The sequence below is a fragment of the Vigna unguiculata genome, chromosome 1, assembly GCF_004118075.2.
Source record: "Vigna unguiculata cultivar IT97K-499-35 chromosome 1, ASM411807v1, whole genome shotgun sequence".
NCBI classification, from domain to species: domain Eukaryota; kingdom Viridiplantae; phylum Streptophyta; class Magnoliopsida; order Fabales; family Fabaceae; genus Vigna; species Vigna unguiculata.
Window position 1 is genome coordinate 42,019,502 of NC_040279.1, and position 25,197 is coordinate 42,044,698.

The following is a 25,197-nucleotide window of genomic DNA, read 5'->3' on the forward strand; positions in this document are numbered from 1 at the left end:
TTTTTTCATCAAAATTGAAGTTATGAATAAGAATGATTTGCTTTGTTAGTGCAATTGACACACACACACACACGTGGATACCTCAACATAACGAAAAACAAAAGCTAATGTAGTGAAAATTAAAATATACTACACATAACATTATCATCTCAAAATCAATAGTTCATATCAAGAATCAAATGTCTATGATCGAACATTGTCCTTTTTGGTTCAATCATCATGATTCACTCATAACATAAACATCTGACCCTACTTTCGAAAGACTCTTGTATTGAATAGACTTAGAGACCCTACACCTCTCATAGGTCATATTAGCTAATTAGGTTTGTCTAAGTCATTTTACTCTTTTCTTTTACCAAAAGAGATATAATTTAATGCAAATCACATAGTCTAATTGGCAATACTTATATATCATCGATCAATTTAATAAAATTATGCAATTTAGTCAAATTATGCAATTTAACTCAATAGAACAACATAATGACCCAAATTGGGTCCAAATGATTCATCCATTCCTATCTTAATAAAATGACACATTTATACTAAAATTATCTCTCATTTGATTAATGTGACTCATTGACAAATCAATTTAAAACATAAACAACATAGCAAGTTATCTTACATAGTCTTAGTTGAGACATTATATAAACAATCTTTCAACAACTAAGTCATCATTTCATCTATTATCATAGATAATCATAATAACTTCAAACAAGTACTAGTAGTAGTTTAACTTTTACTAGCTTCTCTTACCTGAAATAACTTTTTTCATAGCTCGGTTCAACAACTCAAGGATATAGTTACTTAATACCTAGAGCAATATATCTAAAAATGACAAAAATTCAGTATATGGTAAAATAAGTTGAGATAATCAATTTTTTCAATTAACCTAACTAAGATTGATAACAAAAACTATACAAAAAGTAAGGATATCAATAATAATAATAATAAAAAATAATAATAATAACAATAATAATAATAATAATAATAATAATAACAATAACAATAATAATAATAATAATAGTAATAATATTTATAACCATATAATTCCAATTTCATAATTTTAATTATATCTAGCAAGGATTCATATTAGTCAGTCCACGAATTAATTAATTATATCTAGCAAACCAATGCCAAACATAAAATTAGTTACCGTCACATTATTGTTTTACAATATCTAATTACAAAGGACATGAAATTTCGGAGACCCAAAGACTAAAAAGATAGAGAATATGGTATTCTATGCTACAATCAACAGTTTCTATCAATCATGCTAATCTGTGTTAAAATCAGTTGTTCTAGAAAAGCTCATGTACATTCCCAACGATTTCTGAATCTATTTCTTCCTGGAACACATCAGCCTCTACACTTAATTTACATATAATCACAGTGGATCTAGTATGATACAGTCTACTCAGCTCAGTTTGGTTCTCTTTCCTCTCTAACCAATGAGCACTTTTCACCATCATTGTACATAACGCGCAGTCAAGATTTCTCTGACTGCTTGGTGAGCTCTTTATCGGCAAAGTGAAGAAGTCTTCTTAGTCTTAGAACCATGTCACAGTGGAAGGGAAGCGCAGTTCGCCGCTCTAAGTATGCGGGGCTCACTGTCATCCAAGACAAGGCATGAAGCTCTGCTGCAATAGACTCCAGAACCAAGTGGGTCTCAATTTCAAAATCTTTAGCTTCCCAGCTTAAACTTCTACCAACTTGCTTGTTAATTCCTCGGACAACTTTCTCTTGGGGGATGTTAGTACCTCCATAGTAGTCAATGAGGCTCACTGAAAGTATAGAGGGCCATTCTTCCTTTAGGTTGCTTCTGTAATCCTTCCTCATGGAAGGTACTGCTTTTGAAACCACAAATCCAGCAGAGAGAGGAAGAGCAGAACCCTTGCTGTGAAGAAGATGAGCCAGTGGTGGTGACTCTGCTGTGAGGCACGTGGGGAGTTGAAAAACTGTTGGAGGAAGAAATCGCATGCTGGGAGAAGGAATTAGAATGTATGCAGAAGACGTAGAACCAAGAGACTTCACTGGAGTGAAACCTTCGATGTAACCTGCAATAGACAAACCACCACTCCTTTTAGTTCCCCCTCCAAATAGTTTTTGCTACAACACTTACATTAGTTACTTAATTATGAATATTCAATTATTAGCTAGCATTACAAAAGAAATTGTGTATCTTAGTAGCTTTGCGAAATACTGATTTCATTTTCCGATGCCAATATATCTACAATTATAACTTTTATCCAGAAATCCTAAGTTGAGAATCATGAGGAAGAATACTAATCTGAATTTCCTTTATTGCCAAAACAGGTTTTTGGTGTATTGGTGCAATGACTTTAAAAAATGCAATCATTGTGATGAATGTGTAGCTATACCAAAGTTATGTTCAATGTCAAAGAGACCACAGTTTATAAAACATTCTTTTGGATGAAAAATAGTAGTGCTTATTGTTTACGCGGACACCGTTAGGATTACCTAAGATGATTTGGACAAAATAATTAGTTGAATGCTTTCCTTGAATTTGAGTTTGAGATTGAAGGCCTCAAGTACTTAAATTTTGGGGATGGAGTTTGCAAGATCAAAGAAAGGAATGGTTGTGTCATAGTGAGTATATTTTAGATCTTCTCAAAGATTTTGAGATGATGGGTTTCAGGCACGCAGAAACTCCTATAGAGTATAAATCCTAATAAAAAGCTTGGAAGTAAAGACAAGCGTGATCTAGTAGATACCACTAAATACCAAAGATTACGAGGAAGGCTAGTGAATCATATTGAGCTCACCGTATGAACATCTTGAGGAAGATTACAGAATTTTTAAATAATAAAAAGTTCTCGGAGCAGGGGACTTCTTTTTGAGAAAATGGGGCAACAAGGCTTATATTAAAATTGAAGAGTTCACGGGTGCCGACCACTAGATCCATGCCTGACCAAAAGTCAACATCTGGCTATTGTACTTTGTTCAGGGAAATTTGGTTACTTGTTGAGGCAAAACAAAATGTGGCCAGTAACACAGAAGTTAAAATATAGGGTAATGGCATAAATAGTTAGTGAAATTTATGGCTAAAAGGAATTCACTAAGAGTTAAAACTTCTTACCACTCTTCCCACGAAGTTGTAAAATGATAACAAGGCAACAATTAGTATTTCTCCGAACATTGTTCTACATTTTCAGAGCAACAATGTCGAAATTGATAGACATTTTAAGAAAGGGAAGGCGAACATACATATCACTGGTTCCTACTTCGTAGCAAGTTGAGTACATTCTTACAAGAGGTTTTCTTAGAACAAATTTTGAACTCTGTATAAGCAAGTTGGACAACTATGTACCTGTTGACAGTTGTACGCATTTTTATTTTAAATTTAAATTTCAAAAAAGGATTCTAGAAGACGATTTATTTAGTTAGTTAAGATAAATCAACATTCCATATTCAAATCTGGTTTGATTCTATTCTCCTTTGTTTTCTACGCTATCTTTATATTCATTTTGTAATCAGGATGGGTAGGATGTCTCCTAGCATACTCTGTAATTTCTAATGTAATTTGGAATAATGTACAAAAGTAAAGAATTTTGTTCTCCTAAAATTATTAACACCAATCTCTACCAAGTTGAGAGGTCAAAGAATTTAAAATTATTAGACAAGGTTAGACTCATGTTTCATTATTTTATTATGTTAGGAATGAATCTAACTAAATATTTTTATGGTCATCTATAATTATTAATAAAGAATATTATTCTTGTAACTACTATTTTAGTGAATATATTATGTTACCCCTATGAATGCAACTCATCTTATTTATTTTATTGTTTGTAAAAAAATTACCTAACCATTAATAATAAGGATTTTTAGTAACCGCTACTTTTGTAGATACATTTTGTAACTGCTTATGTTTTATTTTATTAATTAATATAATGTTTAATGTTTTAATTGTATATATATATATATATATATATATATATATATATATTTTAATTATGACATAACAGTGGACACACGCGGTCAAGGACATGAGTTTCCACTTGTACTTTATAATTAGGATATGACATAACACTTTCACACAGCTATAGTGTGGGTTACTAGATCTAGGTAAGGGTATCGAGGTATTATTAAGAAGACACAGACATTGACACTAAATTTGTTATCCTGCAAGATTGGGCCTGTGGAGAGGTATGTTTACAAATGAGTATTGCGACAAATACTATAATACCCTATCCAAACCCTTTCCATTAATGATGAAATTATTATCAGACGTTTATGTGCGTGTTTTTTAGTGTGTAAAGGTTTCTGATGGTTGTCAGGCCGCGACAGCTATCAGTTAACTGACAGTTGATATAAGCTTGTATAAATATATACCTCCGTATTTCCTTAACCAACTGTAACATTTATCACAAGCAGAATTTCAACTTGTGTTGCAAAATTTTCGGAATCTAGTATCACCTTTCTCTCCTATATTTTCTTTCATTTTCTCATATCATCTATTCTGGTGCACGTACTCATCATCCATCAGAACAACTCTCATGAATGCAATTTAACAAAATAGAAATTGAAATAATTCTAGTACAGAAAACTCACCAGGAGTGGAGGAATCTGCTGGGTGAACTAGCTGTAATGTATGGTCCATGGAAACTGCAACAAAACTAATGCTTTGTGCCCAATGAAGCAAACCCCTTGAATTGTCAACCATGGAATGTCCACCCATAAGCTGTTTTCTTGCAGTAGGTTGCCCTAAATTGCCTTTCATAAAACCAGTGGATTTGGTATGGGGGCTGTACAAGGGACTAGGCGAGGAAGGAAGAGTTCGTTCTGGGATCAAACTCATGTCTTGTTGTTGCAAAGAAGAACCATTACTCGTTGCAGACAACCCATCAGACATAGATTTCCGCAATTGCAGAGGCCATCTCTTCATCTCAGATACACCAACTGAATAAATGGCTTTCTGCCATTCTGTTTGAAAAAAAACAAAATCAAGGTAACAATGCATGTATAGAGGTTGACATAAGATGCAAATGGAAAAGTAGCAATCTAAAGTGGCGTATATATAAAGCTAATTTACTTTTGATGAATGTAAATATATGCCAACAAACAACTTGCTGTTTTAAATCCCATAAAGAAAAGTAGCCAGCTAAAAAAACATAATAATGGTATAGCACACAGGAATAGCCAGTATTGTGAATTTCTTTTTATTGCTATTATTATTTAGTTTATTATATTTTTATTACTGTTATTGTTTAATTTATTATATTATATTCAGTTTTTATTATCATTTAGTTTATCACGTCATATATTATACTCAAAATAGTTTATAATATTTTCATAGTGCTACTGTTTAATCTATTACATTATATTTAATGTTTTATTTACTTTTTATTACTATTATTTTGTTTTACAGCATCATATAATATTGAATTATTATGTTATTTATAGGTATTTTAATATATTTTTTATTCACTATAAACTCTTACGAAACCTCACACTCTAGATGTCTAAATTATGCCATTGCAATGACATTTTGTGGATAAGCCATGCCCAAAATCTGATGTGCATATAACATAACCCACAGGATAAGAGGCAGAGGCAGAAACCTTACCAAGATACTCGAGCTCATAAAACCCTCCAATGCGTGCTATCACAAAATCTCGAGGCCTTGCAAGGCCAGGGTCACAAGATTGAATTATCAGACAACCTTGCTGAAGAATTTGAACAAATAGGCACTGCAGTCCCTTTGTATCCTGCCTACTGCTTATTCCACCAAAGGGGAAAATGTTACAGTCTAGCAATTCTCCCCTCGAATCTGTCCAAATGCATACAAGCCAACGCCAGTCCTCTGTCCATCCATAGCAACAATGTAGGCTTGGAGGACTCTTCGGATCAGACCCAGATCCATCAGTGCTTGAAGCAGACTCCACACTTCCTGCTGTACTTGTACTCTGTACATAGTTACCACTACTGTCATCTACCAGTGCCTTGGAAGATTCTGAAGTGGGACTACCAATGACTGAAATACCACTTTCAAGAGAACCTGGTTCTGCCAGAATAAAAAGGGGTTCAAACATGTAACGAATTTCATCAAGGAGGAAAATATCCCCAGTTCTACTTGGATCACAGCTTAGCCCCCCAGTCCTTGTTGGCTGCCAAGAATTATCCCACGTACCAGGCCTCAAGCTAGCATCTATGTCACCCTCTCTTGGAAGAGAATGTCCTGCCATTCGAGGACCAACACAATCTTTCCACATCCCAGAGATGGGAGAAGGCAGCTGCGTCAAAACAGAATGAGATCTACCAGAAAATGCAGACTGAGAAAAATCACTAGAGATTCCACGTGAAATTCGACGAGCTTTGCAGTACACAGTAAATGCAGTCTCTTTTAAAATGACAAGTTCGCTAACAGATGGGCTAGTGACTCTGAAAATGGCATCCACAGTCACAATCTGCAAGACCAATTTTGGAATACTAAACCCTGAAAGCACAAGAACATTAGATGGAGAAGCCTCATCGACAGCAGCCAAGCCACTTAATGCCTTCACAACCTGACTATGCAAGCAAGATTTCCTCTCTCTATCCAACTGTTGGACTACAGATCCAATCGCAACAGAAGATTCAATTACAGTTTGCAAAATTGCAGTGGGATCAGGAAATGGGCACACCACATAGATTACCTAAATGTTATGGGGTAAAGATGAGATCAAAAAGCACCAATGCACATAGATCTACAGTACAAATTAGAGAAATATGCTATAACAAAACTATGTTCTGTAACGAACAGTGCCATGCCATTAATGCTTCAAACAACCAAGTTGTTAAAACCTCATCATAATTTGGACTGATTAGCTCTTAGAGAACATAACCATTCAATCTACAATTTGCCAATAAACAAGGCACTTACCAAGCACGAACTGTTACTTCCTTCGCTGGGGTTTGTAGAAAAGCACGAGCCAATTTTCAAACCTCTAAGTGCCTTAGAAAGAGACTTGAGATAACTAGTCAGGTCCCAGCCATTTGATAACGATAAAAAATAATCACTTACTGAACCAACAAGAGATGCATTACTGCTCTCAATCTTCATTGATTGGGGGCAGTCAAGTAAAACAAAACCACAAGATGACAACTTTGAAGACTCTATCTCCATCTGATTCCCTAAGCCTTGAGGTGAATGAGTACCCAGCTTGCATGTCTCGTACACTGAAAAGAATAAAAGAAAAATAAGACTATAGAACAAACCAACACAAAAAACCAGAGTGAAGGGTGAAACTTAAACAGCAGTCACAATGCATAAAAATCTAGAAGCAGAGAAGCTCTGACACAGCAATCAGCTACAGTTACATTCAATTATAACAACAAACAGAAAAGACCAGAATCAAGTAATCCTCAAAGCACTTCAAATAGCCACTACATCCAACTCTGGTTTCTTCATATTTTCTTCCACCCTTTTTACCGTCATTAATACATGATAATTAATTTGATAAAATACAAAAAAATGTTAAAACCAAGATATACCATAATATGTATCAAATATGCAATTTGTAAACATCATCAAATAGTCTTCATAGATAAATTGAATCATAATTACCACTATTTACCTGTTCCTAGTTGTTGAAAAAAATCAGCAGCAGCAGAAGTAAGGGGATCAATGTCAGGGCATACCACATGATACGTAATCTACAACCAACAATTCATATCACGATATTAATGAAAGAATGTTCTTAAGCTCATACCCATTGGGTAAATAAGTCAGGATATGTGGTAGAGAAGGTTACATTAATAACAGCAGCAATTAGTGATAATGAACTTACAGGTTTCTGTAGAGCATAGGGCTCTAGAGGAGCTTTTTCCCAATGCTGCAAGGAGTTTGCTGATGTCTTGAGCCAATCATCCTGATACCTATTAGACATGTCACATGCTACGTATCAGTGGTTAACTAAATACCAAACTTTACAGTACCAGATATATCTTATCATGTGCAATATAACACGGACAATATACCAGAAAATAAGTACGTGATTAATCTAATGGGTTATTTTTAGCACTTGAAAATAAAGAACTGAAATTGTTTACGGCCAAATACCAAGAGAGATCAATCAATGTCTATTTTATACATAATTAAATACAAAAAACATATCCCGTAATTATAGGGATTAATACTCAACTAACTGAATCAAAAACTCAAATACTATAAAAAGGCTCGAACCCCAGGCAGTCATGTATTAACTTACTCCTCTTTAAGCCCAAATGACAAAATGAATACCTACCCTACAAGTATAGAAGGAAATGGAAGAGCAATAAGAGTAGGTTTAAGTCGGGAAAATGTTTGCTGCTCTGACTCTGTACTGCATAAATCCTGGCCAGGTCTCCTTTGAGAAATCTCATCCACCTTAGCACCATCCATCATGTTGGAAACTGCACTACCAACCAAATTGTATTAGCATCATGAACAAAAAACTCCCATCACTAATGTAAACGCAAACTTCTACCCTTAATACTGGAAGATCCACCAACAGATGATTGGGATGGACTCATTGGTTCTGAAGAATCTCTACATTCATTATTGGTCGATTCAACAGAGACTCCATCAACTATGCTTCCGGTATCAACCAATGGATTGCATCCTTTGCACCAGTCAGTTATAGATAATGGCCCTTCCAAATTAGAAAAAGCAGATTTCAAAGCTGTTTTTATGTCAGACTGCAGCAAACTGATGACAGTGGATGCATGAACCTGAGAATTTAAAACACTGGATATAAGTATAAAAAATGGAGCAGAAATCAATTAATAACCCCATTGACCATTATTAGCCTAACGTTTTAAAATAAGCAACCCCACGAGATTACAACAAAAAATAAAACAAACTCATAAAACTAGATTATTAAGAATATTATGTGAAGGAGTCAATATAAAAACAATTAATAACCCCATTGACCATTATTAGCCTAAAGTTTTAAAATAAGCAACCCCACGAGATTACAAAAAATATAAAACAAACTCATAAAACTATATTAGTGACAATATTACGTGAAGGAGTCAATATAAAAACAGAAAACAAAACTCAGATCATATATTTCATAAGAGGATCAACATCTTATCTCGTTAGAAATAGAAGCATTTAATGATTACTACTTTCAAGTAGTTTGGTGTGTTTAGCTGAGGTCCATGTATTATGTATCTCAAGGAAGTAGTGATTTTTAATTATCTTTCTAATACTAATAACAACCAATACTATTATTAATACCATAAATATTACAGTAATACTATTATTAATACCACAAATATTATAGTAATACTATAATTAATACATGAATATTACAGTAAAAAGGTTACGTGTAAATAAAAATGTGAGTTTAAGTCAAACTCAATTCTAAACTGGTATGTAAAGTGAAATTGCTCACACTTACGCAGTTTTTTTAAGATTTATCTCTAATGCATGATAGGGGAATTTTCTCGAATCTCCCCCTCACACCCAACACTATGGGGGTTGGTACGTGGATGATATGATTGGTAACTGTTTTAATGGATTTAGGATAGTCTATGATACTAGAATGTGGGTTTATACTTAACTCAATCCCTCAAATTCAATTTGTAGGTGAAGATTGCCACCTTCAAGTACTTATTTTAGGCTCTATCTCTAATGCTAACAACGGTAAAAGCTTACATCGGCAGAAAGTGGATCCACTAACTCCAAGCCAGCAATGTCCAGCGAATGAGAAGAGGCAAGAGTTCCCCCACAGCCAGCATGAACCATGGAAGGGCCACAACAGAATCCACGCCTCCACTGTTCTTGCATTGCAAGTAAACCATACGGACCATCACCACAATCTGCATCCAAGGCCAGATCAACAAAGGAAATAGCTTGTTGGACAAGCAAAGCAATCCCATCAAGGAGCTCCTGAAGCGGTTTCCTTTGACCATATGAAAGAATACCTTCTTCGTTGAAAGAACTGTGAGAAAAAGAAGGACCAATTTCCATGTTAGGTGAATTTGAAGATTTTATAACTTTTGAAGATCCTAATGTGCGCCAAACACCAACAGGGGCATTCAGGTGACCATCAAGCATTCCTCCATCAATATCACCTGCAATTCGAATGGGTATATTTTCTTTCTTCTTCACATCATACTTGGCAGATATATTGTCTGTTGCTGTATTTGGGTCACTAGGAAGCTGATTCAAAAATGAAACCCCGGTTGACCTACTGAAACCGGGCATTAGGTTACCAGAAGATAAGAGAGTATGACGTAATCTGCACACGGAAGCTTGCAACATAACACATGTGATATCAGTAGCCAACAAAGTTTTTGCAGATAGAAGAACATGCTCTGGTTCATGGGTGCCTTCAGCTGTCTTCCTAAGGGAAGACTTGACAATAGCATTAGAACCAATGTTTGAGAGTGGCAGTATCCCGTCAGATTTAGTAATGCTATCATCATTACATACGACAAGACTTTTATCATTTTTTTCTTCCCTACTTTCCACAAATGTGTAGTAATGTTTTGAGAAGAGACTTGTACTAGAATCATGTTTTCCAGCCCCTGTTTTTGTGTTGACAGACATTCCATTCTTCCCTTCCGATCCTTCATTGCAAGGAGAAGAGGGTGGTGCTGCACCATATAAGTAATTGTTTGAACTTGAATTTGAACTCTCTGCTTTACGACATTTTGGAAAATATGGGCTTCTGAATAATGTTGTAGATAGCTCACAGGTAGGGGTCTCAACAGCACCAAATTCAGGAGCAAATGTCATCATTGCTTCAGCTTTCATTATATGATCAAACTCCCTTGTATACAACATCTGAGAATGATTGGACGGACCCAAGGACATAGAGTTATTGAAGTTATCTTGACTTTTGTTAAGAAATTCCTCTACGGATGTTGAAGGAGGGGGGTTAAAGCTCTCAAAGGAAGGAAACCCAACAGGTAAAAGCATTTGATCTGGAACATCTATCACACCACCTGGACTGCTGTTGACATCTCCATAATCTGGGGAAGAAAACATAAGTGCCTGAGATTCTGCTGTTCCTGGGGGCTGTCAGAAAAATTATCACAGATTAAGAAACTGGGATATAAGACTAAGAAGCAAAGAAAAAGAACAAGAATACTAAATAAAGAGGGGAGCATATAAATTTGAAGTACTCAGCAGTTAAAAAAATATTATGAGTAAACACCGGAAAAGTATACAATCTATACAATCAAACAAATCTAACATCAAAATTTTAATTTAAAAAAGAATCATCAAGATATAAACCTCTTAGAATATAATCAGCTGTTACATATTTATAGGAAATCAACCTTTACATAATCTCGTAAATTAGGATGATTGATTCATAGTTATTAAGTGTTTTTATTGTAATTGATTCTATTCAATAGTATAAATGCATATTGTCTGGTTTACATTATACACACAATACATTCAGAACATATATTCGATCTTAATTTTTTCTCTTCATTTTTTTTCTGGGTGAACAGTACCCGTTTTAGTCCATTTCAGGTACTTTTCCCATGGATTCCGAAAGCTCACAATCAAGTACCCCCTCTACAGTTACTTCTACCAATGTTCGTTCCATATGTCTGGTAACAAGTCTATTTATTTGAATTCTTTACCTTCTATTACCATGGCATATGGCTCTCAAATAAAAGTTCATGGCATTAGTCAAACACAACATTCTTCTAATCTTACCCTAGATTTTGTCTTTTATATTCTCAGGTGTCCTTTTAATTTAAATTTATTCTCCATAAGCAAGCACACTTGCACCTAAAATTACTTTGTTCTTTTTGCTATTAATGTTGTTCTTATCAGAGGAAACCTTATCTCATAGAGAAGCAAAAAACAAAATATAGTTGCTAGATCTAGTGCAGAATATCGTGCTATGGCAGCAGCCACTTGTGAGCTTACGTGGCTTAGGCAACTATTACTACAACTAAAAGTAGGGGACATCCATGAAACAAAGCTTATTTGTGACAATCAAGTTGCACTTCACATTGCATCAAACCCAATCTTCCATGAAAGAACCAAACACATTGGAATTGATTGTCACTTTGTTCGAGAAACGTGTCTTTGGTGAAATCACTATTGATTTTGTCAACTCTATCAATCAGTTGGTTAACGTATTCACAAAGTCCCTTAGAGGCCCTCGGATTGAGTACATTTGTAACAAGCTTGGTGCATATGACATATATGCTCCAACTTGAGCGAGAGTGTTAGAATATAATCAGCTGTTACAGATTTCTAAGAAATCAACCGTTACATAATCTCGTAAATTAGAGTGATTGATTCCTAATTATTAAGTGTCTTTATTGTAATTGATTCTATTCAATAATATAAATACATATTGTGTGGTCTACATTATACACACAATACATTCAGAACATATACAATTCTACAAAACCAAACAAAATTCATGACATGACTCACAGACACATGTAAGAAAGACAAGACCAGGCATAATAAAATAGGAAAACACCTTACACTCTGAAACAAAGACAATAGAAGATAGAACAAACTAAACAACTCCATTAATGCAATAAGGATCTTCAAAACCTCTTCATATTCGAGGAGATCCATATTGTTGTAAGGCATACAAATCAAAAAGTGTAGTGTGTACTGTATCTATTTTATTTGTACCGTTCCAATATACAAACTGCTAGAACAAACAAAATGCATAATTATAGAGGAGTAGCACATGACCTATTTGGATGTCTAATTTACAATTGAAGTGTTTAAATGTGTAATGCACCTGTTTAGTAATGGTAGTCACAACCCAATGGCTCACAGTAAAACTAAGGATTAGAGCAGAAAAAAGTGGAAATCAAAACCAGAAATCCTCTGTAAATTGCAGTATTAACATTCAGATACCTCTCCAAAAGGCAAGACATCGTTTTCAAAGAAGTCACCAAAATCACCAAATTCTGATAAAAGGGCTTGAATATCCATTTCCGTGCCCCTATCGTCATCATCCCAGTCCCAGTAAGACCCAATAGGCTCATTTCCTACTCCTGTAATAGCTGAATTGTTCACTTCAACAGAACCAAAATCAGACATGTAAGTATCTTGCACCGGAATGTTTGTGGCTGTACTTAATGACTCTGTCACCCCTGTTCGAGACCTCTTAGAGCCCTGCAGAGAAATAAGAGTGCATGAAATATTGTGAAAGAACATTTTCATATTTTTAAGAAAAATACTGCAAATTAATATATTTCATTACATGTTCTAAAAATGTATTTAGTTAGGCAATGGATAGAGAAGCATGTCTATCACTATGTTGCAAGGGTACTGCAACACTTGCGTTTTGCAATTGAATTTAAAATAAATGTTCTAGTGCATGTGTATCATGTCAAGGACCTAAGGGCATGGTAACTGCACTGACCAGTATTTCTAAGCCATGCATCTAATACAATACATTTAGGTGTATGCTATTGTCTGATTCATTTGGTTAGGTTGGTGTTCACATATTTATGGATGCTGATACATGGGATAAGATTCAGCAATGTGCTCTTCTTTAATGCATGACTTTTAAGAGGTCCCTCGCAGATATGCATAGTAATTGGATAGCTACGTTAAACTGGTTTTCTTCTCTTTTTTTCTTTCTGGAAGATCAAATATCTTATAAGTTCTTCATGATCTTCTTTTCCTCATCTTGAAAATCTTTCTTCTATAGTAAAATAAAAATTCAATTATAATTTCAAATATAAATAATGAAATACCAATTTGGGGCCATCACTATCCAGTTGATCAGCAGAAGACACCATAGACTGTCTACAAGTTAAAGAATCAGCATCTGCCTCCAGTTCACTTGGACCTGTAGTCTTGTAATCACTATCACTAGAACTGGCACTTAAGCTACTAATACTGCTACTATTGCTATTGCTACTACTATCATAACTATTTTGCATACGGGCTCCATTGATTTCAATCCAAGGATCTTCACAACAATCCTCATTACCAGCACTGCAGAAGGCAGAAGAAAAATTTAAGGCTTTAACTAAACCAGAACAATTGTACTCAAACATATTTATGTTCTAAAGAAATTAACCAATAAATTATAAGGAAAAGGTTTCGAAGATGAATAGAAGAGAGATAAAGTTGATGAAAAAACCTATTGACAACATTTTGTTTTTGTTTGAAAAAAATTAAAGTAGAAAATAATGGAAGTACTAATAATAAAAATTGCAGAAAGAACAACATCTGTGACTTTTTTTAAAAAAAGTAATTGGCTGCCTAGTGACTGTATGCTAGACAGCCATCAGTAGAAGACAGAAGTAGCACAGGATTCACAACTAAACTTTATAAAATCAAAGACGTAAGAATCAAGAAACATGTCAGGCAAAAACGTGCATACATGCAAAGAGTGATAGAGAGAACACAAACCAGTGAATAAAGGAAGAGGAACTGGGAAGAGATGGTCCCATCCAATTCTGCAGCCAAAATCTGTATGTTTCACATTAAAGATAAGTCAGAGCCTGCCTCTTTTATGAATTGAAGTATAATGGCTCATATGACAGGACAATCACAATAAACACATCATAGTCATGTGAGAAAAATAAATTTGTTGCAGCTAAAGTGACAGCATTAACTACGGTTTGGGTGAAACCAGTTAATAGAGTAAAAATATGTGCACAAAAATAGATGAGTAAAAATGAAAACAAGTAAAGATTATTGTACTGTACCAAAAACAAAGGAGGACACTGAAAACATATAAAATAGTTCAAAACAGAGATTACATACATAGAGGTTACATATATGGAACACAATGCTCCCTACTGCTATTCAATTGGAAACAGAGTAATGTTGCTAAATATCATGATAGTGAACCACACCATCATGAGAAATTAATCACTCTTGTTCATTATAATCTACTATTTGGTTCACATATCACGTGCATAACAGCAGTAATGTTGAGTAGAATTGTTTTCTATGTAGCTGATTTGGATATGATTCAGAGAGATTAGCCTCCATTGGAAGTCAAGAATGCAGGGATCGGGCAATTTTGCCTCACTCACATTTTTTTCTTGTTTTAATATTCCTTTCATTTTTATGTGCATAATCCCTTATTTTCAAATTTCCTTACACTTTGCGAGATAAACTTTTTCTTTAAATTAATCATTGATTTATTATAGTAATAACAATAAAGTAGGGAAACCAGCTACACTTAATCAAAGAAAGTGGGAACATAAAGTAAGATAACATAGAAGCATAAATACCTTCTCAAGGAAGACCTCGCTAATGATGTTTGTAAAACTGGCACGAGCACTGCCTCAGCTGGATACAGAAATGTTTTCTCATAATCTGACAAGTGTTCTGCTGATCCCTTGTGATCACTTCGTCCCGTAATAGGGGACTCAGCAACATGAAGTGTGGGTAAATTCCTGGCACTAATTTTGTTTGGCAGCAAAGAGTTGTCAGTTCCAGATCTTGAGAAGCCCAGACTCACTTCAACATAACAATTTTGCCCCCTCAGCTGGCAACCAACACCCTGGGAAACATTATATGGTAGACCTATAATTCCATTGGACACCCTAAATTTGGTAGAACTGCTATTAGAAATACAAAGAAAAAAAAAATTCCGTCATGGGTGATATCTTGATATATCAAATGTCTATATGAAAGGGAATGAAAGGGACCTGAAATAACTTTGCTTGACAAGATCACTTGGAGAACAACCAGTCAAACTGCCACGCATTCCATGAGGAGAAACAATCACTACAACAAAAATGTACAAGTAAAATAAAATGGTGTCAAGGAAAGCCAACCAGAAAACGAAGATGAAGTTTTCATATTGCTAGGAACCCTTAGAAATGACTTTCAACCAACAAAATTCTATGTGCACAGAGCATGCCAACCTGGAAGTCTACATGTAGACTCCATCGAATGTTTTAATACTTTTTCCAAATCACTTGTCGTAAGAATCCGGATATGCCTGAAACAAAGAAGGGAAAATACCTAATATTCCAATATTAGATAAAATATTGAAAAAAAGAGAAATAACACCATCTTACTTTGAAGACACTATGACATGTATGAAGATGGCTTCCTCAGTTGCAGCAAAGGCAAACTCAACTGCAGGCTGTCCTCTTCTGGAAGTATCAGAAATGTGCAATAGCAAATTCAAATTATAAAATATATAAATAAAAGATAGAATGGTCACAGTCATTTAACATGCTAGATTATACACATTACATACAAATTACATTGTCCAGTTAACCAGCTTTGGTGGGTTAGTAGCTAAAGGCAATAGGATGCAGATGGGTTTATAATGTAAAGTATAAATCTGATGGTACATTAGAATGTTACAAAGCAAGGTTAGTAGCTAAAGGATTTACTCAGACTTATGGTGTTGACTATGAGGAGACATTTGCTCCAGTGGCAAAGATGAATACAGTTAGAATCATTCTTTTATTGGTTGTGTGCTTTGGTTGGGAATTACAACAATTTGATGTGAAAAATGCTTTCTTGCATGGACAATTAGATGAAGAAGTCTATGGAAATTCCCCCAGGTTTTAGGCCTATTGAAGAAGGGAATAAAGAATGTAGGTTGAAGAAAGCTTTGTATGGACTCAAGCAGTCACCCCGTGCTTGATTTGGTCGACTCCCTCATGTTATGATCTCCATGGGGTATTGACAAAGTCAGGGTGACCATACCTTGTTCATCAAGCATTCCTAAAAAGGTAAACTTACACTACTCTTAGTCTATGTTGATGACATGATTGTTGGAGATGATGAACATGAGAAACAAATCTTGAAAGAAAAGCTTGCTGCCCAATTTGATATGAAAGATCTAGGAAAGTTGAAGTACTTTCTTGGATAGAAGTAGCTTAGTCGAAGAAAGGCATCTTTATCTCCCAAAGAAAGTATGTTCTTGATCTTCTCAAAGAAACAGGTATGATTGATTGCAAGACCATTGAAGTTCCTATAGAACAAAACCATAAAATTGGGAGGGATGAAGGCAGTTCTCATGTGCATAAAGGCCAATATCAAAGACTTGTTGGGAAGCATATTTACTTAGCTCACACTAAATCGGATATAGCCTATGCTGTGAGTGTCGTCACTCAGTTCATGCATGATCCAAAGGAGAGACATTTACAAGCTCTAAACAAAATCCTTCAATATTTGAAGACAAGTCCAGGGAGGGGATTATTGTTCCAGAGAAATGAAAAATTTAAAATGGAAGTGTGTACTGATGCAGATTATGCAGGGACTGTCATGGATAGGAGATCTACTACAGGATATTGCATGTTTTTGGGTGGAAATTTCGTGACTTGAAGAAGTAAGAAACAAAATGTTGTTGCAAGGTCTAGTGCAAAGGCTGAGTTTCGAGCTATGGCACAAGGGGTGTGTGAATTGTTATGGCTGAAAATTATTCTAAATGATCTTAAAATGGCATGTGAAGAACCTATAATCCTTTATTGTGATAATAAGTCCGCTATTAGCATTGCTCACAATCCAATTCAGAATGAAAGGACCAAACACATAGTTATAGACCGATACTTTATTAAAGAGAAATTGGACAGTGGTCTTATCACTACTTCCTATGTCCCATCTAGGCTTCAACTAGCAGATTTGTTTAGAAAAGGTCTTCCCACTAAACGATTTCATGATCTCACATGTAAGCTGGGAATGATAGATATCCATTCACCAGATTGATTGGGATTGTTGTAAGAAGGATCTTAAATGCATTACTAGAAGTTGGAAGAATATTAAATATATTACTAGAAGCTAACCTGAAGCTAATAGAAGATTCTAGAGATCTCCTTGTAATTATTACTTTAGGGTTAGAGTTCTATAAATAGAGACTTATGTACTGTTTCAAATGAATCAATTGAATGACAATCTTCTTTCTTTTATATTAATTCTTTCTAGTAAGAGTATAAAGGCATCAGTAGTAAAGAAGTGCAAGTGCCCAACAGCTGTTCACAAACAATATCATAGACAAAAATAGTGGAGCCAAGCAGTATCAAATTATAAACTAAATCAAGCCCAAGTGGAAGATCAAGAAGAGCAAGAACTATGAAAAATTGCTGTATTGGTCAACATGTTGCTCGGCATTATTAGTGAGCGTGAGAGTAGCAAGATCAACAAAAAAGATCAGGCTTACTGAAATGCTCCTACATGTCCAACATCCCAAAAATAATGTTGGAAACAATGGTCTTCCTAATATCATTAGGATGGACCGTGGTCTTAGTCTAAATATCATAACAGGTCTTCCTAAAGGCTTTAGTTTGGGATCAATGGAAAACCACAGAAAGCAACATATGAGTAGGTTCTCAATTTGTGTTCTAAGAGATGAAGATTGACAAATTGACAATTGACAAATATTTGATAGAAACTGAAGATTTTAATGAAGTGTAAACGACTTTTGTGGTTACAAAATATCCTATTTATATTTACATATTACACAAAAGCTAGTTAACTAAATGATCTGTATAAGAATACAAGAATAATAGCCTCCAATGGCAGTGACTGGACTAGGTTATATTACAACAAATCTAAATATAGCAAGAACATACCTGAACAGTTCTTCACTTTGAAATTGATGAAACTTTGAAAATACATCTCCAAATCTCATGTAACATAACCCAAGCAAAGCCCTGCCAAATTCAATAAGATAAAATGACAGATGTGACATCAATATTAAATTCACTTTCAGGTATTGAGAGAAAAGAAAAAACCTTTCTATACAACTCCTCAAAGCTTGAGAGAGAGCAGCTGCAACCTCTTCTGAATCGCCAGGAGCCAACCAAAGTCCAGAAGCAACAACTTGAATATAAACAAAATCCCATGTAAACATATAACCAGTAAACACAAGTAAGAAAAACACCATCCAATAACCTTTAAAGGGAAAGTATATAACCATCAAAAGGGTTCAGTTCAACATGATACCTCTTAATCTGGATACTGCTGGCTGAGCAGTCTCGACAACAGATGAATGACGCCCCGGAAGAAAAAGCCACAGCTTAATCTTTTCGTCTGCTTGTTAAATATAGAAGGAAGAAATTTTGCAATCATTTGGAAGAATTAAAAAGTTGAATGTTTGGAAAGCTCAAAAGCATTAAAAAAATAACGGTTGATTTTGTGTTAATTATTCTCACCTCATGATAGGAAAGAAAACAGACGGAAGAAAAGTAGCAAAATGACATGTATATCCTTATTTTATATTTGTTACATTGCAAAGGTTTAAATGTCAGTTAAGTATTTAACATGATTACATATGTTTTCCCTCTCGACTTTCTACCAAAATAACAACCATGTAAATCTATAATTATTCTCACCTCATGATAGGAAAGAAAACAGAAACGGAAGAAAAGTAGCAAAATGACATGTATATCCTTATTCTATATTTGTTACATTGCAAAGGTTTAAATGTCAGTTAAATATTTAACATGATTACATATTTTTGTCCCTCTCGACTTTCTACAAAATTAACAACCATGTAAATCTATTATTATCCTTCATTAGTGTTATATATTAGCTGTTTGATTTAATTGTCCTATCCTATCAGGGCTTTGTCTATTTTATTTTCTAAATTATATGTAATTCTCGGAAGTTACACTGGTTTGTAACCTTAAGTAACTGCCCTGTAACACATCTTTGTTTTCTATAAGTTCTGCTGGCAGAACAGAACTCAAAGTACGGTTTTTCTTAACAATAATATACAGTACAAATGTTAAATAGCTACGCAACTGCATATTAGTGCCTTCACATATTCTTTTCATCTTTCTCGTCCAAACTCTAATATGATATCAAGAGTTGGCTGATGATCCACAATGGCCAATCACAATTCCTATTCCCTCCCATCTCCGTCCCAGTTTTTTCCAACCTCTGTTGTCAAAAAACTTGATGACTCTAACTACCTTCATTGGAAGCAACAACTTGAACCTATCATCAACGCTCAAAAACTCCATCGGTTTGTCATCAATCTCATCATACCTACTTGTTTCCTTAATGATGGTGATCGTGAATATGGAACAGTTAATCCTTCTTATGAGAAATGGGAAGTCCAGGATCAAATTTTGCTTGCTAGTTGCAATCTACCCTCCCCAAGAAAGTTTTATCTCGTGTTCTTGGTGTTGTTCACTCCTATCAAGTATGGAAGCATATTCATGAAAGTTTCTTTACTCAAACCAAAGCCTGTGTGCATCAACTTCGTACTTATCTTCGAAAGTAGTCTCTTGACAACAAGTCCATGCACGACTTCTTAAGTCGAATCAAGTCCATTGTTGATGAACTGGCTGGCATTGGTTGTCTTGTTCAACCCGCTGAATATATTGATGCTATTCTTAAGGGTCTTCCGCCAGACTATGTTGTTGTCATTTCAGTGATTGAAAGTAAATTTGAAACTCCTACCATTACTAAGGTGTAGGCTCTTGTTCTTGCTCATGAAGCCTGCACCCAAAGACACCAGAAATCCCTAATTCTTCCTTCCCTCAATTACTCCTCAATTTTTGCTCCATCCCATTACTCTGGTTTTCTAGATCATCCCTCCCCTTAATGCAACAATTCTACCTCCTTCTCTGTTTATTGTGGTGCTCAACAATTCCATGGTCGTAATGTCGACACTCAAAGACACTAGAAATCCCCAATTCTTCCTTCCCTCAATTACTCCTCAGTTTTTGCTCCATCCCATTACTCTAGTTCTCAAGATCATCCATCCCCTTAATGCAACAATTCTTCCTCCTTCTTTGTTTGTGGTGGTGCTCAACAATTCCATGGTCGTAATGTCGGTCGTGGTGGTCTCTTTGCAAATTTCCAATTCCTGATTTGCCTCAAATATGCTCACAATGTTAATGTTTGCCACTTCCATGTTGATCCCTCTTTTAAACCACATGAATCCTTGGTTTTCTCCTGTGTTATCGAAAATTGGTGATGACGATACCATGCTGGAAATCAATGGCAATTCTAGCTTTTGCCGCCACAACATGGCGATGGCAATGCGGGTTTTTCATGGCGGCCCATGACGGCCGCTTTTTGGATAACGGATAGTGGATGCAAAATGGCTATGGGAGAAAAGGCGGAGAAGGAAACCAAGTTGAGGCAACAACGACATGGAGAAGAAGACTCTTCAAGCGCTTGTGAAAAGACCCTAGTTTAGGCACAAGAGATTAGTTCTTTTTTTTGTGTGTTCTATTGGGTTTAAAGCCCAAATAACAACTTAGATAGAAATTGGGTCATTTATGGCCCAATAAAATCTTTATATTTAACCTAATATTCAAATAACACCTAAACTTCTTCTCCTTCAACCCAATGCCCCTTGCCCCACTCACCACCACGCACCACGTCAGTTGTCATTGCCAATCGTCGCAGTCGTTGGCTGATTGCATGTCTGTTTTTATTTTTTGTGAAATGCCACCATGTTCTTAAATTTTTCTTTCCTTCTTCACTTCTATATTTGAATTTCTAGACATAATATCATTACTTTTGCATAACAATTATATTTCTGTAATTTTTTAATAATGTATATATTATATTTCTTTTGAACAAATGTTTCCACTATAATCTGTAATGAATATCGTAATAAATTTATAAAGGATTTTTGGCATCTCCGATATTTTTTCGTCATCCGATAACACTAGCCCTCTATGATTCAGCCACCAATCAACCTATGCACCTTCCTCCCACATCCACCACTCCTCTGTCTTCAGAGACTCCTACTCTGGTCACTGCCCCTCCCTGGTCTGCCTCCGCCATGCTCGCTTCTTCCTCCACTCCTAGAACACCATTTCTCGGATCCTTGATTTTAGAGCCTCTTTTCATGTTACTGGTTACTCCCAAAATATTCAGTAGTTTAAACATTTTGTATGGTCATGATCACATCTATGTTGACAATTGTGAAGGTTTGAATGTTCTTGCATCTGCTCGACTTCTTTGTCATCCTACCCACTTATCTTTTACTTTCAATCTTCATTATTTACTACTTGCTCCATCTATCACCAAAAATTTCCTTAGTGTTCGTCAATTTACTCTTGATAATGGTGTTTATTTTGAATTTTTTTCCTCACAATTATACTGTCACATCTCAAGCCAACCATGAAATCCTTCTCCAAGGATTTGGTGGAGTTGATGGCTTATATTCCTTCTCCGATCTTCAAATTCACAACTATTATGCTCCTCTCTAATACAATCCTTCTACCGCTTTGTCCACCAACACTCTTGTTGTTGTGTTCCACAACTGTTCCATCTCCCTTATGTCTCTCACTTTATGGCATTCTAAATTAGGCCATCCTAATGTCAGTGTATTAAAACTTGTAATGAGTCAATGTAATGTTCCTTTTTATAATAAAAACTTGGGCTTCTTGTTCATCTTGTTGTGTTGGCAAGTCTCATTGTTTACCTTCATCCACTTCTACCACTGTTTACAAACAACCACTTCAATTAATTTTAGTGACTTGTAGGGACCATCCCATGTCCCCTCTACTGCTAGTTACCTGTACTATGTATCCTTTGTCAATGCCTTTTCTAGGTCTACGTGGCTTTACCCTCTTAAATTAAAATCTGAAACCTATTCTGTTTTTCAAAACTTTTAATATCATGTTGAACTGCATTTTGATACTAAAATTAAAAGTATTCAAACTAACTGGGGTGGTGAGTTTAGATCTTTTAAATCATTCCTTGCCATTCATGGCATCACCAATTGTCTCATTTGTCCACACACTCGTCACCAAAATGGTGTTGTGGAGCGCAAAACACTGAGAGAAAACTGTCTTTCCTTTTATCCTTTTGTTCTTATTTTTACTCCCACTCCAAACAAAGTGTTAGGTAACTAGAAAATAGGTAACCATTTCCATCCCACTTGTAAAAAGACACAAACTTGCAAATGATCACAAAAGCACTAAGTCAGCAATCTACTAGCATGTTTTTTTCTGTTTTAAATGGAATTCAATGTCAATCCTATAATTTTTATCTCTCGGGTTTATGTTATTGGAAAGTGTAAAAATGTTTATATAAACACACTACCTGGATTATGCAAGCCCTGGGATGGATCCCAAGGTCCAACAAAGGAATTGGTCCATGTGCTGAGAAATCCCTCCTTCTGCAGCTGTAGATGTGATGAAAGCACCAGTAAATTTGCGGCATCCTTTTGGTCCACTTTTACACTGTTCAAACAGAAGGCAGCCTCGATATTATTAAACCAAGGAACCAAATCCAAAGAAAATGAATTCGATCTAACCTTTTGTCAGGTAGAGGGTTTAGGTCAGGTTCATGAGGATGAAACTGGAACCATGATATCTGATGCAAACTTCCCTGTACAATTTTCCAACAATATATACACACATAAGAAGACATGGAAGCAATTCATAAAAGAAGTGAAGCAGCTAGGGATATATTTTACGGTAAAAGTTATCCAAAGCACATTTTGAGTTGTAGCTAAAGGATCCCAGTTATAATATTGATGTTATTCTTGGAAATGAAAGATTTGATCTTGAGATTTCTGATTAGACCAGCAGGTTCTTTTCTTATTATTTGACATCTTTCTCACAAAAGAAACAAGTTTTAACTTGGTTATTTTATGGAAAAGGTGCTAAACCTGAGGCAGATATACATCCATGCCACTGATTGATAAAATTGAGAAATTAAACATACACAAAATTAGTTATCCCTGCATCCAGAAGAGCCTTTTCATCTTGTTTTACTCATGGTGATCAAAGGAAAATAAAATCCAATATATAAGTCGAGTTTTGGATCAGGTGATTCACTAATCCAAGCAACATCAACATAATTATAAGCCTGTGCAGGCAGATACTGATACTGGCCATCCGTTGTAGAAGGAGGCCAAAGCATGTAAACTTTACGTTTCAGCACAAAGATTCTTTCCAGTTACGGTCAAAAGATTCTCCAGTCAACCATTGTTATACTTATTGGAAAAACCACGACTGCATTATTGGATCAAATAGGGAAAAAAAAATGAGCTAAAATAAAAACTGGTCGTGTTAAAGCGTCCCGCTGCAAACATATACAACATGTCTAGAATAAAATTACATGGGTTCACTAAAAAGAGGGATTATGTGATAATTTGCAATACTTTTAGTACTAAAACGAGTTAAAACTTATTCATGATGTGAGCACAGCACAAAGATCAGCTAACGGATAAAGGTAAAACAAAATAAATCATATTAACAAAAGTGAGAAGTAAAAAACTTACGATTTTGAAAACATTTGTCCACATAACTGCAATATTGCTATGAAGGCTTCGGTGATTTGAATTAGGGTTTTGCTGCAAAGGAGATACGGCGAATCTGTTTATGTTTGGGTCAGACTCCGACCTCATAAAAATAGGACGAGGGTTTATGAATCGTTTACGTGCTTCTGCTCCTGCACAAACCAACCAGAAAAGCACCCCATTCCGTTTGAAATTTCCGAATCTGATTCAGACTGCACCGCTGATTCCACCGACTGTTTCTATCGCACAGGGTGAAAAATATAATTTAATAACAAAACATATTTACAATGAAATCCATAGCTAACAAAATATCATGTATAGGAAATCTTTCTTCAAACCAATATGAAAAAAGAAAAATGTGATTTTTAATTAAGGCAATGCTACTAGCGGAAATAGACACAACACTATTAAGCTTAATTTAGTATTTTAAAATAATTTAATTTCTATGATTAAATATATTAATTTATTTATAATAATGTGTCTTTGAGTCTACATTCTTTTATGTCATTTTATTTTTATAATCTATAAAGAGGATTTTCTATTTTGTGTCTATATTTCATAATATCAATTTTATCCTTTATAATATAATTATTTATTAAATTTTTTAAAATTAATGGTTATTTTTACTTATTTTCTATATAATTGTTTATCTTTTTTTCTTTTCTTTATTCATCAACAATTAATTCTAAAGCTGTCAAAACGGATAACCCGACCCGACCCGGCTCGACCCACAACGGGATGATGATTTAGTGAGTCAACCCTATCCGGTTCACTTTCTAACGAGCCAAAAAAATTCGAACCCGGCCCGACCCACCACGGGTTAGCGGGTTAAACGAATTGGCTCACGGGTTCACTTAATTAAAGAAAATACAATTTATTTTATTTTATTTTAAGTCAAAACTAAATTATAATTCTAATTAAAATCTAAATAAACTTTAATACAATCCAAATAAAAACCAAAATAAAAAAAATACAAATTATTTATGTGTTGGTTAAAAAAAACCTAACATGACCCAAATGTAAAGCTCAACTTAATAAAAAACACTTGTGTAACTCTTTTATC

General features: G+C 35.0%; 1 protein-coding gene across 1 annotated transcript; it reads right to left on the reverse strand.

Moving 5' to 3' along the window:
* Positions 1-1,105: 1,105 nt before the first annotated feature.
* On the reverse strand, positions 1,106-24,395 carry LOC114184993 (mediator of RNA polymerase II transcription subunit 13). Its single transcript, XM_028072453.1, has 22 exons — positions 24,117-24,395; positions 23,145-23,218; positions 22,931-23,070; positions 18,860-18,946; positions 18,649-18,736; positions 18,487-18,567; positions 15,979-16,056; positions 15,823-15,899; positions 15,604-15,682; positions 15,184-15,516; positions 14,351-14,410; positions 13,687-13,930; positions 12,839-13,099; positions 9,644-11,011; positions 8,469-8,712; positions 8,247-8,394; positions 7,791-7,878; positions 7,578-7,656; positions 6,884-7,179; positions 5,588-6,656; positions 4,573-4,944; positions 1,106-2,054 (listed from the first exon to the last, which is right to left on the reverse strand). The coding sequence occupies exons 1-22, from the start codon at positions 24,240-24,242 to the stop codon at positions 1,486-1,488; spliced, it is 5,961 nt and encodes a 1,986-aa protein (XP_027928254.1). The 5' UTR covers positions 24,243-24,395; the 3' UTR covers positions 1,106-1,485.
* Between the last annotated feature and the right edge of the window lie 802 nt (positions 24,396-25,197).